The sequence below is a fragment of the Vipera berus genome (genome assembly GCF_964194415.1).
Source record: "Vipera berus genome assembly, chromosome: 6".
In the NCBI taxonomy this organism is placed as follows: Eukaryota; Metazoa; Chordata; class Lepidosauria; order Squamata; family Viperidae; genus Vipera; species Vipera berus.
Window position 1 is genome coordinate 92,042,808 of NC_138208.1, and position 17,603 is coordinate 92,060,410.

At 57.7% G+C, this 17,603-nt stretch overlaps 2 protein-coding genes across 6 annotated transcripts; one reads left to right on the forward strand and one right to left on the reverse strand.

Annotated features, from left to right (window-relative positions):
- Positions 1 to 1,969: 1,969 nt before the first annotated feature.
- LOC308669557 (uncharacterized protein) lies at positions 1,970 to 8,013 on the reverse strand. 3 transcript variants are annotated; one of them, XR_014026787.1, is made up of 6 exons: positions 7,913 to 8,013; positions 6,887 to 7,042; positions 6,335 to 6,436; positions 5,182 to 5,307; positions 2,873 to 3,006; positions 2,130 to 2,265 (listed from the first exon to the last, which is right to left on the reverse strand). XR_014026787.1 is itself a non-coding variant. In XM_081330312.1 (6 exons), the coding sequence occupies exons 2-5, from the start codon at positions 7,040 to 7,042 to the stop codon at positions 2,935 to 2,937; spliced, it is 456 nt and encodes a 151-aa protein (XP_081186438.1). In that variant the 5' UTR covers positions 7,913 to 8,013; the 3' UTR covers positions 2,166 to 2,265; positions 2,890 to 2,934. The 3 variants fall into 3 exon arrangements, 2 of the variants coding, with proteins under 2 accessions (XP_081186437.1, XP_081186438.1); XM_081330312.1 differs by having other exon boundaries at positions 2,166 to 2,265; positions 2,890 to 3,006; XM_081330311.1 differs by lacking the exon at positions 2,873 to 3,006 and having other exon boundaries at positions 1,970 to 2,265.
- Positions 8,014 to 8,128: 115 nt separating this feature from the next.
- On the forward strand, positions 8,129 to 15,967 carry CHKB (choline kinase beta). Of its 3 annotated transcripts, XR_014026785.1 has the most exons (12): positions 8,129 to 8,332; positions 9,057 to 9,165; positions 10,150 to 10,263; positions 11,389 to 11,522; positions 11,716 to 11,820; positions 12,174 to 12,232; positions 12,344 to 12,434; positions 13,433 to 13,541; positions 14,180 to 14,289; positions 14,538 to 14,619; positions 14,803 to 15,400; positions 15,527 to 15,967. XR_014026785.1 is itself a non-coding variant. In XM_081330308.1 (11 exons), exons 1-11 carry the CDS (start codon positions 8,151 to 8,153, stop codon positions 14,857 to 14,859), a joined length of 1,152 nt encoding a protein of 383 aa, XP_081186434.1. In that variant the 5' UTR covers positions 8,129 to 8,150; the 3' UTR covers positions 14,860 to 15,967. The 3 variants fall into 3 exon arrangements, 2 of the variants coding, with proteins under 2 accessions (XP_081186434.1, XP_081186435.1); XM_081330308.1 differs by having other exon boundaries at positions 14,803 to 15,967; XM_081330309.1 differs by lacking the exon at positions 12,344 to 12,434 and having other exon boundaries at positions 14,803 to 14,916.
- Positions 15,968 to 17,603: the final 1,636 nt, after the last annotated feature.

The window sequence follows — 17,603 nt, forward strand, 5'->3', positions numbered from 1 at the left end:
CCCCCACCCCGGCGGCAAAACAAAGCGGGCGCCCGGTTGCAGAAGGAGGGCGTCCCGGGCGGGGGAGGGGCCAGGCCGGAGCGCGGGCGGCGGGGAGCTGTCCGCGCCGCTGGTGCTGAATGGCGGCCGCGAGGAGCTGTCCCCGGACGGAGCGCCGAAGCGGGCGGCCAGGGGGCGCTGGGGAGGCGGCCGCCCGCCTGTCTTGCCGCGGGAGGGGCCTGCCTGGGGGCGCCGCGCGGGCCCCGGTCGGAGAGCGAGGCGCCGAGGGCTGGAAGGCTTCGCCCGCTCCGTTCTCCTCCGGAGGGGCCAAGCCCCCCCTCCTGCGAGCAGCCAGACAGCGAGGGAGGAGGGGGCAGCAGCCGCCGTGCCACCACAGGCCCTGAAGGCCTGTGCCCGGTGAGAGGCCAGGCTTCGCACAGAGGCAGCCCAAAGAAATCTGGGCGGGGGGGGGCAGGAGGAGGCCTCCCTCCCCAAGGAGCCAATTAAAGGCAGGTCCTGCTGCCCCTGGGACTCCCTCGCCAGGCCCTGCCCCTCCACCCAGACTCCGGGTTGTTAAGGGTGCCTACGCCGCCCACACTGTGGGCAAGCCACTGATCCAGGGCCACGCACCAGCCCCAGCTGCTTCCCTGGGCCAAGAGAAGCATGGACAAAGAGCCTTGCCCAGGCTGGTGCCTCCCAGGGTGCCCAACAGCTAATCGGAAGTCCAAAGTGGGCATCTGGAGGGCAGAAGGAAGTGGTTCCTCTAAGGGGCGACCAGTGCCTGATCCTCCAGGTCTCTGCCCGTTTCTGCAGCGCGTGCCACAGGGCACCGGTGTGCCAGGCGGGGGTCAGATTCACGGTTTGCACACTCCTCTCTGAGGTCTCGGCCAGCGTCCCAGGAGCAGAGACCCAGCACCTGGCTCTGTGCCAATGCCCGTGAACAGGGGCGGGAGGTGGCCCTGCCCAGGACCTACCATGCAGCTCAGTTTTGAATGACGGCGTTTAATGTTTTCATTTTCTTCACCATCCAGAGTTCCTTTGGGCAGATGGGAAGATACCTGCAGTGGTTTAATAAATAAATCTGCCAAGCAGACCCACCCCCTTTCTTTATAATCGTCTAGGGCAGGGGTCACACGACGTGGCACGACTTTTTTCCCATTGTCAGCAGTGGGGCAGGCGCGGTTTCGGCATGACGCATTCGGCCCGCCGGCCGGCAGCTTGACACCCCTAGTCTAGGGTGTCCTGAGACGATAACACAACACATGGTGGAAACTTGGAAAACTGCTGTTGAGAATGAAGGAGGCCGCTCCTGCTTCCTCTTCTGTGCTCGCGTACATCCTCCCTTCGGCCTGCCCCAGATACTCTTCCTCCTCCTGTGGGGACACCGACTGCTGAGTTTCACCACCCCCCTTTGCCTGCCCCACTGATCCTCCTGGACTCCCCCAAGGCCTTCGGCAGACACCTCTGGTGCCTGGCTGCTGCACTCGTCTGTTTTTGTTCTTAGCCTGCTTGCCTATCTTTTTTTTTAAATTCCATTTATATCCCGCCCTTCTCCGAAGACTCAGGGCGGCTTACAAGCTTAGCAGTAGCCTTCATTCTATGTATATGCCTGCTTGTTAGGGCTTTCACACACACACACCCAAGCGGCATTATTACAAAGTCAGCTTAATTGCCCCCAACAATCTGGGTCCTCATTTTACCTACCTGGGAAGGATGGAAGGCTGAGTCAACCTTGAGCCTGGTGGGACTCGAACCTGCACTAATTGCAGGCAGCTGGTGTTACTTAAGGAGGCATTAGCCCACTGCTCCACCAAGGCTCTATCTATCTGGTCTATTCAAGGCGGCGAATACGCCTAAAACCCCTGCCTCTCGTTTTCCCCACAACCACCCTGCGAGGCGGGTTATCACAGTCACCCCAAATTCCAACGCACCAAAGTGGATATTTAAGCAGGTCTTAAAATCAACAAGGTTGCACACCCCTGTTCTGGGCCAAGGCAGCTTTTAATGTGATATGATTGAGGGCGGTCTCCAGGCACAAAACCGTTTTCCCTGCGGTGGCTCCTCTCAGCATCCCAAACTTTTCATTCCACCAAGTGCCCCCAAGACCTTCTCCGGCCATCAAAATGCTTCTCCGTCACAGAGGGGCTCTCCTCCTCCTCCTCCTCCCAGCAGGAGGTCCAGGTAGGCCCCACTGACCAGTTCCTTCTCCTCTATGCCCAACTGGCTCATCAGTCGCCAGGCCACGTCCTCGCCTTCCTGGGGGCTCTGCTGCTCCTCTAGCATCACCTGCAAGGACGGAGAGGACGATGGGATACGGTGCTCTCTCTCTCTCTCTCCCCCCCACACACACAAACACACAGACACACACACACAAACACGGCAAAGAAAGGGAGGGCCCTCAGCCCCCATCTGCAACAGGCTGCCCTGTGAAACCAAATTCATTTGCAGTCACATGAGGCAGACCAGGGTCTCCGAACTTGGCAACTTTAAACCTGTGGACCTCCACTCCCAGAATTCCCTAGCCAGCCCGCCAGCCATGCTGGGAGTTCAAGAGCACAAGTCTTAAAGTTGCCAAGGTGGGCAAAAGTTGGTTTCCTTGAGAGGCTGGCTTGTAGGGCTACATCATCATCACCACATTTTTCCCACAGTTGCTTTTCGGGTCAACGAGTGCCATCTTGCGCGATCAAAGGCTGCATCGATGGCCCGACTGGGCATTTTTCATACCTGCATTTACTGAACAGGTAGTCCTCGAATTATGACAACTGAGCCCCAAAGGTTCTGTGGCTAAATGAAGCATTTGTTAAGTGAATTTTGCCCCACTTTATGACCTTCCTTTCAGCTGTTAAATGAATCACTGCAGTTGTTAAGTTAGTAACACAGTTGTTAAGCCAACCTGGCTTCTCCACTGACTTGTCAGAGGGTCGCAAAAGGGGATCACAGGATGCTGCGACCGTCTTAAATATGAGTCAGTTGTCGAGCATCCAAATTTTGATCACATGACCCTGGGGATGCTGCAACGGTCGTTAACTGTGGAAAAAAACATCATTTTTTTCAGGGCTGCTGTAACTTTGAACAGTCACTAGCTGAACGGCTGTAAGTCGAGGACTGCCTGCCTCTTGCCGTCTTTGACACAGCACAGTAAGCAGCACGATGCAAAGGCAAATTGATCAGAAGGAGCTCCCCCCCCCCGCTCTTTTCCTGCAATAACCTAGGTAAAAAGTTTCTAATTCAGCAAAAGCAGCCAATCCCTTTTGGATTCCAACTGCTCTGTCACTCTGCGATTAACCGTGTCCCTGTCTGTGGTAGGTTACGTGTGTGACAATAACAAAGTTCTCCTTGGTTAAGCTAGTCCAGGCTTCAGGCACAACATAGCCGCCCATTGCTGGTGGCCAGCAGACCGCTGAGCGCGAGCCGTTTTCACCCCTTGAGAATTCTGCGCCTGGCAGACTGATCGCTCGGCGCCTGGTGCTCTTCCCCTACCCCAGGGGTCCCCCAACCTTGGCAACTTTAAGACTCCCCGAATTCCTTAGCCAGCTCTGAGGTCCCCTGATCTACAGAACCGACATCTAGCAGGTTACCCAAGATGATGTTCCATCGTTTCAATCTGCTGCTTCTCCGACTGCCTGTTCGATGCAGCTCTTGGACGACAAAAAGAAGGCTTGATTGACTGACCTCCTGACCCTCAGGCACCGTTGAGGGTTAGGCCAATTTTCTAAAGTCCCTCGTGGCTTGCTCCGTCCCGCCAGCACACAACGCTGTTCTTATTTCTTTGTTGGTCTAACAACTTCCACAATCTAGCGTTACATTTGGGAATTTAAGACATGTTGGTATGGCAACTGCCTTGCTTTTGCACCAATTTTATCCTCTTTTTTTTAATACCGTTTTGATCAAACAGCCGGTAATGCCTTTCCCAACTCACTGGATCCTCACCTCGCCCTTCTCGGGACGGTGCCGTTTTGATTTAGCTACAATTACGGGGCAGTCCGTCCCTCGTGACTGGGCAAGTTACCCAAATTCCTTTAGTCGGAAGTTTCCTCCTTACTCAGTGCCGATGTGGGGTTAGGAAGAAGTCGGTTTCGTGGCTTTAATTACTGGGTTCTTTGCGGGCTGTGGAGTTCTGGGAGTTGAAGTCCACGAGTCTCAAAGTTGCCAAGCTTGAGGACCGCTGCTCTACCGCCCTTGCAGAGCTTCAGGGGTCTTCTGGGCTTGCCCACCCGCTCTCCTCCTCCTCCTCCTCCTCCTCCATCTCTCCCTTCCTTCCAGTTCTTCACCGGTGTTACCTTCCTCTTCTCTCTCCCCGAGAGACCAGGTGTTCCGCGCAGGGAAACCTTACACCTGTTTCCTTCACAGCTCTTTTCTCCGACTTGTTTTCCACCTCCAGGCATGGCTTGGCTGGGAGGTGGGAGACCACGTGACCACCTGGAGGGAGCTTGTTTATCTGCTCTCTTCTGGCCCCAGGGACAAAGGAGGGACCATCCTGGGAAGCCTCTTCGATGCCAGCTCTGTGATCTGGGACTGGGACGCCCCTCCCCACTGCTGGAGGCGCTGGGCAGCTGCAGCCCCACAGCAAGGGAGGTGGGGGGGAACCCCAAGAATGTTTTTGACCAATGGCTGTGGCTGTCCAACCGCAGCCTGGGGACCCCAGTGAAGAGGAACGTGCCGAACGAGAAATTTTTTTCTCTTCATCACAACTATCTTAGCAACTCAGCACCTCCTCTTAAAATGCAACAAATGATTGCGTCTTCCCACATCCCACCTATGTAAAAAAAACCTCATCCAGGGGGTTGGACTAGAAGACCTCCAAAGTCCCTTCCAGCTCTACTCTGATTGATTGAAGGTGGGACTGAACCTGAGGCAGAATTTCTAGCGGCCAAAGAAAGTGAAAAGTGTGTGTCAGTCAGTCAGTCTGTCTGTCTTTCAGCAACTGTTTGGCCTCACAGTCCTGTCCTGGACTCTCGACTCTCCCCGAGGACAGGATTGTCCCCATATTCCCCCCCCCCCCCCCGTTCCTGCACCGATCTCCCTGCGGCTAGCAGATCTCCTCCCTTTGCTCCTCTCCTCTCTCAAAGCTGCTCTAGGCCTGGATTTCTGCTCCCTGGTGGAGAGATCCAGGGATCAACTGTTGCAAACCCCACTAGGTGAACCCCACTTGCTCTGGGGCTCAGTCACGGGACGAAAAGGCTTCCAAGCGCTGCTCCTTACCTCCAGCTCCACAAAGTCACCCAGTCCTTCCACCCGATCCACGTGGACACGGGTCTGGCCCACCCTGTACAGATGGCGCTCCTTCTTCACCACTCCTTGCTTTCCAAGCCCCTGAGATAACGCTTCCTGTGAAGGGCAAAATGCAGGCAGAATAGCAATAGCATCTGAACCTATATACTGCTTCATTCTTTACAGCCCCTCTCTAAGCAGTTCACAAATTTCAGCCTGTTGCCCAATGAGCAATCTGGGTCCTCATTTTACTGACCTCAGAAGGATGGGAGGCGGAGTCAACCTTGAGCCGGTCAGGATCGAACTCCTGGCAGTCGGCAGAACTAGGCTGCAATACTGCATTCTAACCACTGCGCTACAACGGCTCCAGCATGGCTTTATACCAATTTACCAACTAGTGGTCAAACAATGAATTGCACGTTCCAGTCCCCCTTCTAAGAGACCTCAAGGCCCCCTCTCTCTCCGTCCCTGGATATGAAGCCTGAGGAATCCCCGGGAGCAGATGAGCTGCCGTGGGAGATAAAGGTGCTTTCTGCTCTGCTTCTCATCCAAGAAGCTTCTTCAGTTCTGAACAACGTCTCCAGAACTGAAGAAGCTTCCTGGATGAGGAGTGAAACATTTTCGAGGAAAAAGCAAAGAACGCCAGTTGCCTTTTGCAAAGCACCTTTGGGACAACCGTGACCTGGATAGTGGAGAATCTCCATAGAGAGTGGGAGATGAGGAAAAGCAGGAGACATCTAGATACCTCAATGGCTGACGTACGTGCCGGGAGCACGTGGTCGGCCCTGGAGGAAAGTGGATGAAGCAGGTGAGGTGGACCCTGCCTGGGCTGACCTGGCTCCCTCTGACCATCTCAAGGAGGGAACAAGTACACAGGGTGACCTTCTCATCCGGCTTTCCATGGGGAGACCCATGGGCGCTTCCAAGCTTTGGAGGGCATGTGGAACTGGCTTTGCACAATCTATGCTGGGGTTGAATGTCAGGAATTGCCTGACCTGGAAAAGCAGCTCAAACATCCACGTGGATGCTGGAAGCAGAGATGGGTCCTGCTCCCATCCAGAACGACTGTTCTGTGCCACCAAAAGCGTTGCCCCCCCAAGGCCATTCCCACAGCAAGCAGCTCCTTCCAGTCCGTGAGCATTACCACAAGTCCTCTGGGGTCATCGGTGGGAGAGATGGTGAAACGAGAGAGCTTGGGGGCTGTGGAGTTTGGCCGGTCATAAAACACCAACTGTCCACGGCCATCCTGTGAAGAAAAAACCCAGTCAACCACAGTCCGCTTCCCTCAGGATCAGACTATCCCTACCAAGCAAAACAAGGAAATTAATCTTGTTTTATGGAAACTGGCCGGCCAGACTGTAATTCAAAGAGGGGCTGGTGGTTTGAGGTGGAACTTGAGAGCAGCTGATTGCATTATTTTATTTACATTTATTATGAAATTTGCCGCCCATCCTTTCCAAAGCGACTCTGGGCAGCTTACAACACAAAAATCATTAAAAATCATCAAATGTACTCGCAAAATCCCAGCCAGATCATCCTAGAGCTGTGCTTGCTGAGAATGATGGGAGTTGGAACTACAGTGAGAAACATACGAAATATGAAGGTCAAATTTAAATGCCGGAGATTCCCTTGAGGGGCAAAATGGGGGGAGCAAACTGAGCCCCCCCCATCCTGCTTGGCTGGCTGATTTACTCACTCGGAAGTCGCGAACCTTCAGCCGTCCATGGGGAACAAGAAAGAAGGTGTCTGTCTGAAGTATGAGAGAGCTGGGGGATCCACTCAGCTGCTCCACCCTGCTGATCAGTTGGGCCACATCCTGCACCCGTGCCTTGATCTCCACGTTTGCTGGCATCTGCAAGACAATCGGAGATCAAGAGAAGCCAAGGGTGGGGCCCTCGGTGCTCCCTGAGCTGGGTTGTTTTCTTGCAGACATTTCACGGCCCGCTTAGGTAACGTCATCAGCGCTAGGAGGGAGGGGAGTTTGCTCTCTGCTTATATACTAGTGGCTTGCCCTGTTGCTTCTGGTGGGTGTGTTTTGTTAGCTTGCAATTTGGCAGTTCCTCGCTTGTGGTATACACAGAGAGCAGCCACTCTCCTTTCTAGCACCGAGGATGCTCCCCAGCGAGGGCCATGAAATCTCTGCAAGAAAACCTCCAACTTCAGAGAGCATCGAGGCTCAGCCAATCTCCACGCATATACACGGTTGTACTTTGACAATGAAGGTTCGTCCATCCATCCATCCAAGGGTCCTGCAATCCTCTCCCCCCCCCCACTCCCAGCACTGATGAAGCCACCCAGCTCAACCCGGAGCTACGAATATTCCCTTCTACCGAAGGCCAGGATTCCCCTCCAGGGAATTGGGCAACCTGGGCTCTTTTAGGACTTCGACTCCCAGAAGGCCGGAGCCAGGATTTCCCGCGTCCTAAAGGAGCCGCGTTCGCCCTCCGCAGCTGCGCCAGGCGCGGGCAGGTCCCGACTCGTCCCACGCCGCCTTGCGGAGGCCCCGCCACCCGGCGGAGAGGCCGACCCGCACCGGCCTCCCGGGCAGCTCTGGCGGCCGCAGCCCGGCCCGGCGGGGCGGGGGAGCGGAGGGGCGGGAGGGAGCCCCCGGGGGTCTCGCAGCGCAGCCCCCCCTCCCCCGCCAACCGAGCCGCCCGCTTGGAGAGGCGCGTCGCCCCCGCCTCCCTTCCCGCGGCTCGCCCGCTTTCTGGCGGGGACGCACCGCCGCTCGCTGCTCGGCGCCTCTGCACGAGCTCCGCCGCCGCTCCGCTCGCCCTCAGCCTCGCCGCCGCTCCGTTTGGCGCCTCGCTCGCTGACGTCACGCGCCCCGATTGGCCGAGGCCCCCGCCCCGCCCCGCCCCCTCGCGCCGCGCGCCTTGCGGCGGGCGCGCCACGCGCGGGCCAATGGGAGCGCGGGCTGGCGGGCGAGGGCGGGGCGTGCGTCGTTGGGCGGGCGAGCGATGGAGGCGGCGGAGGGAGAGGGTCCGGAGGGGGACCTCGCCGCGCCCCCCCGCTCGCCCCGCGCCCGCCCGGCCGTCCCCGCGCCCACCCGCCTGCGCGCCTTCCTCTGGTGCCGCGAGTTCCTGGCCGGGGCCTGGCGCCGCCTGGCCGCCCCCGAGCAGCTGGGCATGGTCCCCGTCAGGTGAGGGGAGGGGGAGGGGCCCGCCCGTGACGTCACCGCCGGAGGAGAGGCTCCGTCCCGCGGCCGCTGCGCGCGGCTCTTCCGGGCGCTCCAAGGGGCCCCCCGGGGATGCTGGGAGTGGGGGTCCGGGCGGGAGCGCTGCTCCGAGGCCCCGGGGTCTGGGAGAGGCCGCCGCCGGGCGCTTTCAGGCCGAAGGAACGGGATACCAGGCAGTCCTCGGCTTTACGACCACAACGGAGCCAGCGCTGCCCCGTTTTACGACCTTTCCTGCCACACTTGTGAAGTGATACCCTGCGGTCGTTCAGTTAGTAACTCGGTTGTGAAGTGAAACTGGTTGCCCCGCGGACTTTGCGTATCGGACGGTCGCCAAAGGGGATCGCCTGACCCCCCCCCCCGGACGCCGACGGCAGCCGTCGTAAGTGTTGGCAAGCATCCGAATGCCAATCCGAGGGATGCTATGGGGATGCTGCAGTGGTCACAAGTGTGAAAAACGGTTGTAAGTCAGTGCTGCTGTAAGGTCAACTGGTCACTAAATGACCTTGTAAGTCAAGGACTACCTGGAACGGAGTTGGGAGGGACCTTGGAGGTCTTCTAGTCCAGCATTCCCTGAGAGGAGTCAGATGCCGCCTGTCTCTCGGGGGGGGGGCTTCTCCCGTTCCCCCCCAACCCACCCTCTCCTGCCCGGCCCCAACTGGCCTAATGCTTCTTCCCACCCACCCCCCAGCGGAGGGCTGAGCAACCTGCTCTACAAGTGCTCCCTGCCGGACCAGGTCGTGACCGCCGAGGACGAGCCGCGCCAGGTGCTGCTGCGCGTGTACGGCATCATCCTCCAGGTGAGCTTCGGCCGGGCCTTCCGGAAACTCTCCTCTCGTCTGCCCCCAGGACCGCAGGAGATCCCGGTCCGTGGTGTCGAAAGCAAGAGGGTGGCACCCCCCCCTTTTTGATTCAGCCAGGGGTCCCCCACGAAGTGGGAGCTTGGCTCATTGGCTCCAGAACGTTTGTATGGCCTCTCGGCGAGCCCTCAAAAGCCCTCGCCTGATGACCGCAGCTGAGCCCAAAGTTTGCGTTGCTAAGCAAGATAGTTGTTGAGAGAGTTTTTGTCCCACTTTATGACCTTTCTTGCCATAGTTGATATTTTCCCTCCATCCTGTCGGGAGAATCGTCTTTGGTTTTGCCCAGCCCTGCGTGTGACTCTGGGTGCCTGAGCTCCCTGCCTTTCCTGTTGACGCAGGGCCCCGAGTTCTAGTCCCGTGAGAGAAGGGCCGTTCTCGCTTTGCATTTGCCACGAGGGGCTTCATGCCTTCTCGCGCATCTCCCTCCGTGCGAGTTGACCAGCCGCAGTGGCTGCTGGCTCTCCTGACAGGGAAAGGGCCGTTTCAGCCAGTCCTGCGCGGGGGACTCTCCCAGGCCGCTCTCAGGCCCTGATGACCACATGGACAGGCCAGGTCACCAGCGTCTCACTTGCAGGGTGCCTAGCAGCCTCGGTGCCTGCTGAGCCCGGTTGAAAGTCCCACCCTGGTGACATTGTTCTCGAGAGCAGACTCTTCTCTTTCTCTCTCTCTCTCTCTCTCTCTCTCGTATAATATATGTGGGCATGTGCATAATTCTGCATTTATTCATTTTTGTCATATTTATGTGGCGCATATTGGAGGTGGTGGCCCTTTGAGAGCTCCATGCAATGAAATTTCGTTTTAATGTATGCCGATTAGCATACATTCAGAGTGACAAAGTTATTATTCTTGTATTCTCTCTCTCTCTCTCTCTCTCTCTCTCTCTCTCTCTCTCTCACACACACACACACACACACACACACACAGGGGGTCGACTCACTGGTTCTCGAGAGCGTCATGTTTGCCATCCTGGCTGAGCGGGCCCTGGGACCACGGCTGTACGGCATCTTCCCGCAGGGGCGCCTGGAGGAATACATCCCTGTGAGTGTGCCACCCTTCCCTTCCCTGGCACTGCCGCCAAATGCCGCCTCCTGGCACACTTTGGTATTCCAGCAGGATTTCTTTCTGCTTCTCCTTTGTCTGGAACGGCCTAGGGGTCTCCTGCTTGAGCAAGGGGTTGGACTAGAAGACCTCCAAGGTCCCTTCCCACTCTGACATTCTGTCATTCTGAATCCTGAAATCCCATTTTAGGAAATTGGGAGGAATTAAATGGCGATAAGCATGGGGGGGGGGGCAGAGGGGCTGCCAGTACCTGCCTCTGGAATTTAGGGCTCTCAGGGCGCAACCCCAGCAGAGTGACAGGGCTCCCCTCGCAACCCCCACACAAGGGGTCCCCAGAACCCAGAGTTGCTCTGGGCAGAAGTTTCATCTCGAGTCCAAATCGGACACCGCTCTGCTTTGCAAGTTACCTTACTTGCTTTTACTTTATTAAGCTTAGAGGGGCCGTCTGACTCCAAGCAACTCTGGGTGACTTAGAATTTAAAAAGTACCTTGGTACTCATCGTTAATTGGGGGGAGGGGGACTGATGAGCAACAGAAACGATGAGTACCAAACAAATTTTTCCCCTAATGATGCGGGGAGTCACAAGTTCTGCCTTGTGCGTTGAGTGCCAAACGAACGAAACAAAACTTTCACAGCGAAATGTGCTGAGTAGCAAATTCAATGAGCTTCAGAGCAGTTGAGTATTGAGGGACCCCTGTGAGGGAGAAAACCCTGCAAAGCCATAAAAACAGGCCAGGAGGGACCCTCCTCATCTCTAGAAACATCTGGAGTGTAAGGAGAGGAACAACAACCAACAGGCTCATTTCTCACAGCTGGGCCTTCAGAGAGTTTAGGAATCTAAGCGGTGGGCTCTTGTGTTGTGCCCAAAACACACAGGCCCCGTTGTGGCTTTTTGTGATGCGTGTCATTTCTCCCCCTCTCCCGGCCTGCTTTCAAGAGACTTTGGGGGGCTTATAAATCAACGTAACCTCGGGGCCTCCCAAAGCCTCCGTGACCCACTCCGGCCTCGCCTCCCCACGTTCCCACGATTGTGAGCGGGAAAGGGTCCCGGCTCCCTCCAGCCCTCCCGGGCCCTCAGGGCTGCCCTGTGTCTCCGTCTGCAGAGTCGCCGCCTGGTCACGGAGGACCTGCCGGAGCCCAGCATCTCGGCGGAGATCGCGGTGAAGATGGCCCGCTTCCACGGCATGGTGATGCCCTTCAACAAAGAGCCCAAGTGGATGTTTGGGACCATGGAGAGGTGGGTCGCCCCGGCCGGGCCTTGGGCTGCGGAGGCAGCTGGGGCCGGCAAGGGCCGCTCCCTGGGCAGGTGGGCTAGCCCCCCCCCCCAAGGACTCCAGAGGCCGCCCTGGAACGTCTTTGGGCCTTCCTCCCCCCCCCCCGTCCTCCCCCTCCCCTCCCAAGCAGCGGAGCCTCTCCTGCGTTCCTGGCAGGTACCTGAAGCAGATCTCCGAGCTCACCTTTTCCCAGGAGGCCCAGCGGCACAAGCTGAACCAGCTCAAGGCCTACAACCTGGAGGCCGAAATGCGCAGCCTCAGGTGAGCGGATATCCAGGGAGAGGCCGCCGGTGGGGCTGCCACCCTTTGCTTGGCCCGAGGGCCTCGGCCCGCTTCCCTGCCGGCTCTGCAGCAGCCCCCCCCTTTTCCTTCCCCCCCCCCCCGTGGGATCAGGAAAGTGCTGCCAGAGGGCAGCTGGCTTCAGAGGCTGGGACCCTCTGGGTTTCACGCCCCAAAGGCAGTTTTGTATCGAAATGATGCCTGTTGTGAGGCCGCCACCTCCCCCCCAGTGGCTCCAAGCGGCCCTCTCATCTTGTGGCACCCCTCCCTTAGTGAGAGAAGGGTGAGCCGCGCAGACCCGCTTCCCCGTTTCCTCTTTTCCTTCCTCTTCCTAGGACGCTGCTGGAGGCCACGCCGTCCCCCGTGGTTTTCTGCCACAATGACGTGCAAGAAGGTGAGGGGCCCCAGAGGGCGGGAGGGAATCTGGGCCCTTGGCAGGAGCCCAGAAGGAGCCCTCCGAGGTCCTGGCTGGGCTGATGGCCAAGTCCCCTCCCTCCCCGCGCAGGGAACATCCTCCTCCTGGCTGGCCGCGAGGCCTCCTCCTCCACGGACCGGCTGATGCTGATCGACTTTGAGTACAGCAGCTACAACTACCGGTAGGCCAGCAGCCGGGCAGCCCCTCTCGCCCTCTGGGTGGCCTGGGCAGGAGAGCGGGCGTCGCTGGGAGAGAGAGGATTTGCAATTTCAGTTCTTCCAGGAAGTTTCTCTGCTTCCCAGTTCCGTCAAATCCTCTCATCAAATCCCCACAGGCCCAGCCTGGCTTCGCTTGCGAGGGACTGGCTGCTAATCACAAATTACCCAATTATATTTTAATATGCCGGCTGTCTCTCCACCTTAGCCTTAATTGGTTTGTCGAAGTGACCCATTTCTTGGATGTGTTTTATATTGCAGTGGAAACTAACCCAACAGTCTCAGTTTGTATAACATGCTCTATCTTGCATGCGTGCGCGCACACACACACACACACACACAAAATCCCGAGCAAAGATTAAAAATAAGCCTAGTGTGTTGATGTTCCGGCAAGTCCTTAACTGATCTGATTAAAAATGTTGCACAAACACAGCAATTCTGTGAAGCTACCCAGTGGATTTGCTTAGCGCATGGTAATGAATTCAGAAAAATGGGCTGCGGGTGTTGCTCGACTTACAGCGATAATGGAGCCTCCCTGTCACAGTTGTAAGCTGTGACAATCAAAAGAGAGACCGTTTACGTATCCGACCCAAATTTACAACCTATTTCGCGACGGTCATTCAGCGAATCGGTGGTTCGCAAAGGGTGCAGTAAATGATGGGTTTCCGCAAAACTGCCACGAAATGCGGTCGTGTGACTGCGGGACACTGCAAGCGGCTTTCAACGCAGCCGTGTCACTGAGGGCCTGGAGTTCAGTCATGGGACCGCAGAGGGAGGGAGGGGCAGCCCTGGGAACTTTGAATCCGGCTTGTAAGTTGCTCCAAGGTAGGACCTTTATCACTTTGAACAGTCGCTGAGCAATTGGTTGTAAGTTGAGGGCTACCTGTGTTGTGTAGATGGAGAAACACAAGAGGTGTGCTGAACAATCCCAGTGCTTGGCCTTCTCCTCCTCTTCCTCCTGCAGGGGCTTCGACATCGCCAATCACTTCTGCGAGTGGGTCTACAGCTACGCCCACAACGAGTGGCCATTCTACAAAGCCAGCCCGGAGAACTACCCCAGCCCCGACCAGCAGGTAACGGCCTGGGCTCCTGCAGTGAGGGCAGGACCAGATTGGAGGGGGCTGGGGAATTCTGGGAGTTGAAGTCCACAGGCCGTAAAGCAGCCACAGTGGCCCATCCCTGGTGTACAGCCTTGTGGAATCACACACAGGACCCGCACCTCAGGCCCCGCTGCAGCATCTGGTGGAGTATTTATTGGAGAGGTTAACGGGAGGGACTCCTACAGTCTAAAGGCTGCACACATAATTGTACATTTCAGGGAAGGAAGGAAGGAGAAAATCATACGGTCACACATGTGCAATAGGTGGTGAAAGCACAGATACTCATAATAAGCAAACCTTAAGTTACTTCCCTGCCCGTTTGTTGTTTCTACCCTCAAAAAAAAAGGTGATTGTCTGAATAGCAAGAAACACGTGGCACACATTGCCGTAGAAGTTTCGGTGAAGCAGACGGAGAACTGAGGGTTCCAAGGCTGCCCCAGTTAGTTCCACTCTCACCACCCCTGGTTTATTTCGGCCCCAATTGTCCACCACGGGGTCTCAGACGCTCTGCCTAGGGGCAGGCAGGAGGCTCTGTTCCCAGGGTCAGTCGAGGCACCATTTCCATAGCAATGGAAGGAGACTTGCCTCACCCATCTCTCGTCTTCCTTCAGCTGCACTTCATCCGGTGTTACCTGGAGGAGGCAGGAGGTGGGAAGGCTGCGCCCCCCTCGCTGGAGGAGCAGGAGCGCCTGGAGGCCAAGATGCTTCTGGAGATCAGCCGGTCAGTCGTGGGGGTGGAGGAGGCGGGTGGCCAGAACTGCCACAGGAGCAGCCGGTGGGCATTTCCTTGGGTTGGGGCCAAGAGCTGGGGCTGTTTCCTATAAGGGTGAGGGGAGGCGTCACAAGAGGCTTCGGCCTGCCCCACATTTCCCTGGAAAGTGCTACTTAGAAAAGGGCTGCCTCTGGGGGGCATGAGTGGGAGACACCCCCCCATCCTCAGCTGACTCTTTCTCTCCCCCCCCCCCTCAGGTTCACCTTGGCCTCCCATTTCTTCTGGGGCCTGTGGTCTATCTTGCAGGCCAAGATCTCCACCATTGAGTTTGGCTACCTGGTGAGTTCCCTCCCTCTTCCCGTGCCACCAGTCCCATGGCTGCTGGTCCGAGGGCCCTTGCAAGGGGCATCCTACAGGGTCTCGGGGTGCTGGGCTGCCCCTCCCTTTTCCCAGAGCAGAGTTGACCTGGCAGGAAACACGGGTCGCTTTGCCCAGCGCATCATCGGCCTTCCCTCCCGCCAGGAATATGCCCAGTGCCGCTTCGAGGCTTACTTCCAGCAGAAGGCCAGGGGCGAGTGACCGGTGGCTGGCTGGCACCCAGGAGACCAGCCTGACCAGGGGCAGCATATCGGACAGGTGGGGCTGAAGGACCAAGATTGGGGGGGTGGCTGGCCAGCCCTCCTGCAAGACGCGCCGTCTGCACGTGAGCTTCGGGGCATTTGGAGATGCCCGGATTTATTCAGTGAACCTAATTTTGGGGTGCTCCTGCGAGCGCATGCAGTCAACCTCAGCATCCTTCTGGATCGGCTGCGGGGATGAGGGCTGGAAGGCACCGTGCTCCAGGGGGTCAACGCCTTCCTCAGCACTCGGTTGCGGTCCAGGTGGATGGAAGGGAAGGATATCATGTCTGCAGCTAATCACGTGGGGGGGGCCCTCAGGGCTGCATGCCCCGCCCTCTCCTGCTGAACCGCTGGGCGAGATGGCCCCTCGGGACGACGGGAAGTACACGAGAGGGACGAGTGAACGACCAGACCACCGTGTGAATTTGGCACCTGAGGGCCTGGTTGCTCCCACCTGACAGTATGCCAGTGGTACCCACCTCTCCCCCCCCCCCGTTCAGGTATGTCCTCGGTCTTGGGAGGGGGCTGCATTTCCCCATTCCAGACCGGGGTGCAGCCTGGGGGGCCTTGTGCCAGTTGCACCCTTTCCCTTCTCTTCAGTCACCCCTGCCCTGGTCACCTCACAGATTACTGTAATGCGCTGTGCGTGGGGCTGCCCTTGAAGATATCCAGAAGCTACTGTGCAGACAGTAATGGGCGCCTTTCAGGCACCCCTTGGTCACCATTGCGACAGACGCTGTGCCGGCTGACAATCGGTGTCCCGAGTGCCGGTCACCGCCTCCGGTGCTCTGCAGGTCAGAGAGCCAGAGGGCCTGCTTGTCTCTGGTCATTTCTGGATGGGTGTGCGCCATGTTCCCCACCCCCTGTCCCTGTGGGCCCTGGGCCCTGTTTCTTCCTGCTGATTCTGCTGTCGATTTTACTCTGGGCTAATAAATATGAAGGATGCCGCTGACATCTCTTTCCTCTCCCCCCCCCCCCGTCACTTAAGCACTGAAATGCAGCTGTTGATGAAGGCTTTGCACTCTCGGTCAGAATATTGTACAAAATAAAATGTTTATTGGTAGAAAGCACGTGTGTTTTATTTATTAATGAATAATAAAGGTTAAGCCACTGGAGGTCCAGCAGCAGCAGCCTGCGGGCGGAGCAGCCAACGGCTCCCCTCTCTCCCGCCACACAAAGGCTCCTCTCCGCCAGCTGGGCCAGACCCCGGGCGTGTCGCAGGAGGAGGAGGAGGACCCGGAAGGCCCGAGTGGGTCAGGAGAAGCCCGAGCAAAAACGGCAAGAAAAACTTGCTCCTTTCCCAGGCCCAGATTGAGACAGCGACCAGGGTGGAGAATCGCCCTCTGCAGCCCACAGCAACACCTGGGGGGACCCCGAGGAGGCACCACGGGCCACAGAGACCCCCCCTTCCTCCCTGGGGATTGCTAATTTTACAGCCACCTGTCTAAACTCTAGAAGCCCAATTCTGTGGGCCTTGGCTGAGCTTCCAGCAGGAGGACCCTCCCTACCAGGCCCTCAAAGGCCAGCCGCCGTCTCCGGAGGATGCGTGCACAGCTTCCTCCAGGGACGCAGACAGGCGGGGCTGGCGCGGGGTGTGTGTGTGCATGGCCGCGCCCAGAACAAGGGAATGGAGCCCCAGGGCATCCCTTTCTCGCCTGTGTGGACTCCAACTCCCAGCATTCCCCAGTCAGCACGCAATCCCAAAGTCTTTGGGGCACCCCTATCTTGGTTAAAGCAGCAGAGACCGCAGAGGTCATCCATAAGCTCCCCCAAGGCCATCTCAGCGCTCTGCCCAGGCCTGAGACCCGACTGGAAGGAGCCGAGATTCCTGATCTTCAGCCCATTTTGCGGGGGGGAGGGGGCTTCCTGGCTGTCTTGCCTCCCGACCAAGACTCCTGGTGGGCTAGCCGAGCGGGTGGGGGTGGGACCCTCCCCCCTTTGGGGTGGGCTAGTGCTGGGGGGGCGGGGCGGGGGGCGACTGAGGCTGGACCCTCTCCTTCCAAATTAAATGATCCTCTGTCGGCAGGGCTGGGTATTTTCCGTGGGCTGAGGGCCCCACTTGCATGGGTCGGCTCTGGCCATGGGGCTCTGGAGGAGGACTGACCAGTGCAGGCCGATCCCGGCAAGGCTGGGGGGGGTGGATTCGGGGTCCACCCAATATGGACCACTGGTTAGCTCGGGTGGGGGGGGCTGGGTTACTCCAGGTGGGGGAGGCACTATTCAGGAGTCTGATCAATATTCAGGCCCTGCGGCCGCCTCTAGCCAAATAAACGAGTAAATAAGTCCTCGACATACAACAGTTCACTCAGTGACTGTTCAAAGTTACGACATTGAAAAAAGCAAATGACCCCTTCTGACTGCTGCAGCCTCCCTGTGGCCACAGGATTCGGACCTAATCAACTGACTCGTACTTACGACAGTTGCAGCATCCAGGGGGGTCACGTGATCCCCTTTTGCGACCTTCCGACAAGCGAAGTCAAGGGGGAGAAGCGGGATTCACTTAATGACGGTGTTCCTAAACAACTGCAGTGATTTATATAACCACTGTGGCAGGAAAGGTTACAAAATGAGGGAAAATTCAAATGTCTCCCTTAGCAACAGAAAGGTTGGGCGTAAGTGGAGGACCACCTGTTCTTCCTGCCCGTCTCATCCCCTCCCGCCCCCCCAGCCTTTAGATACCAGCAACACACACACACACACACA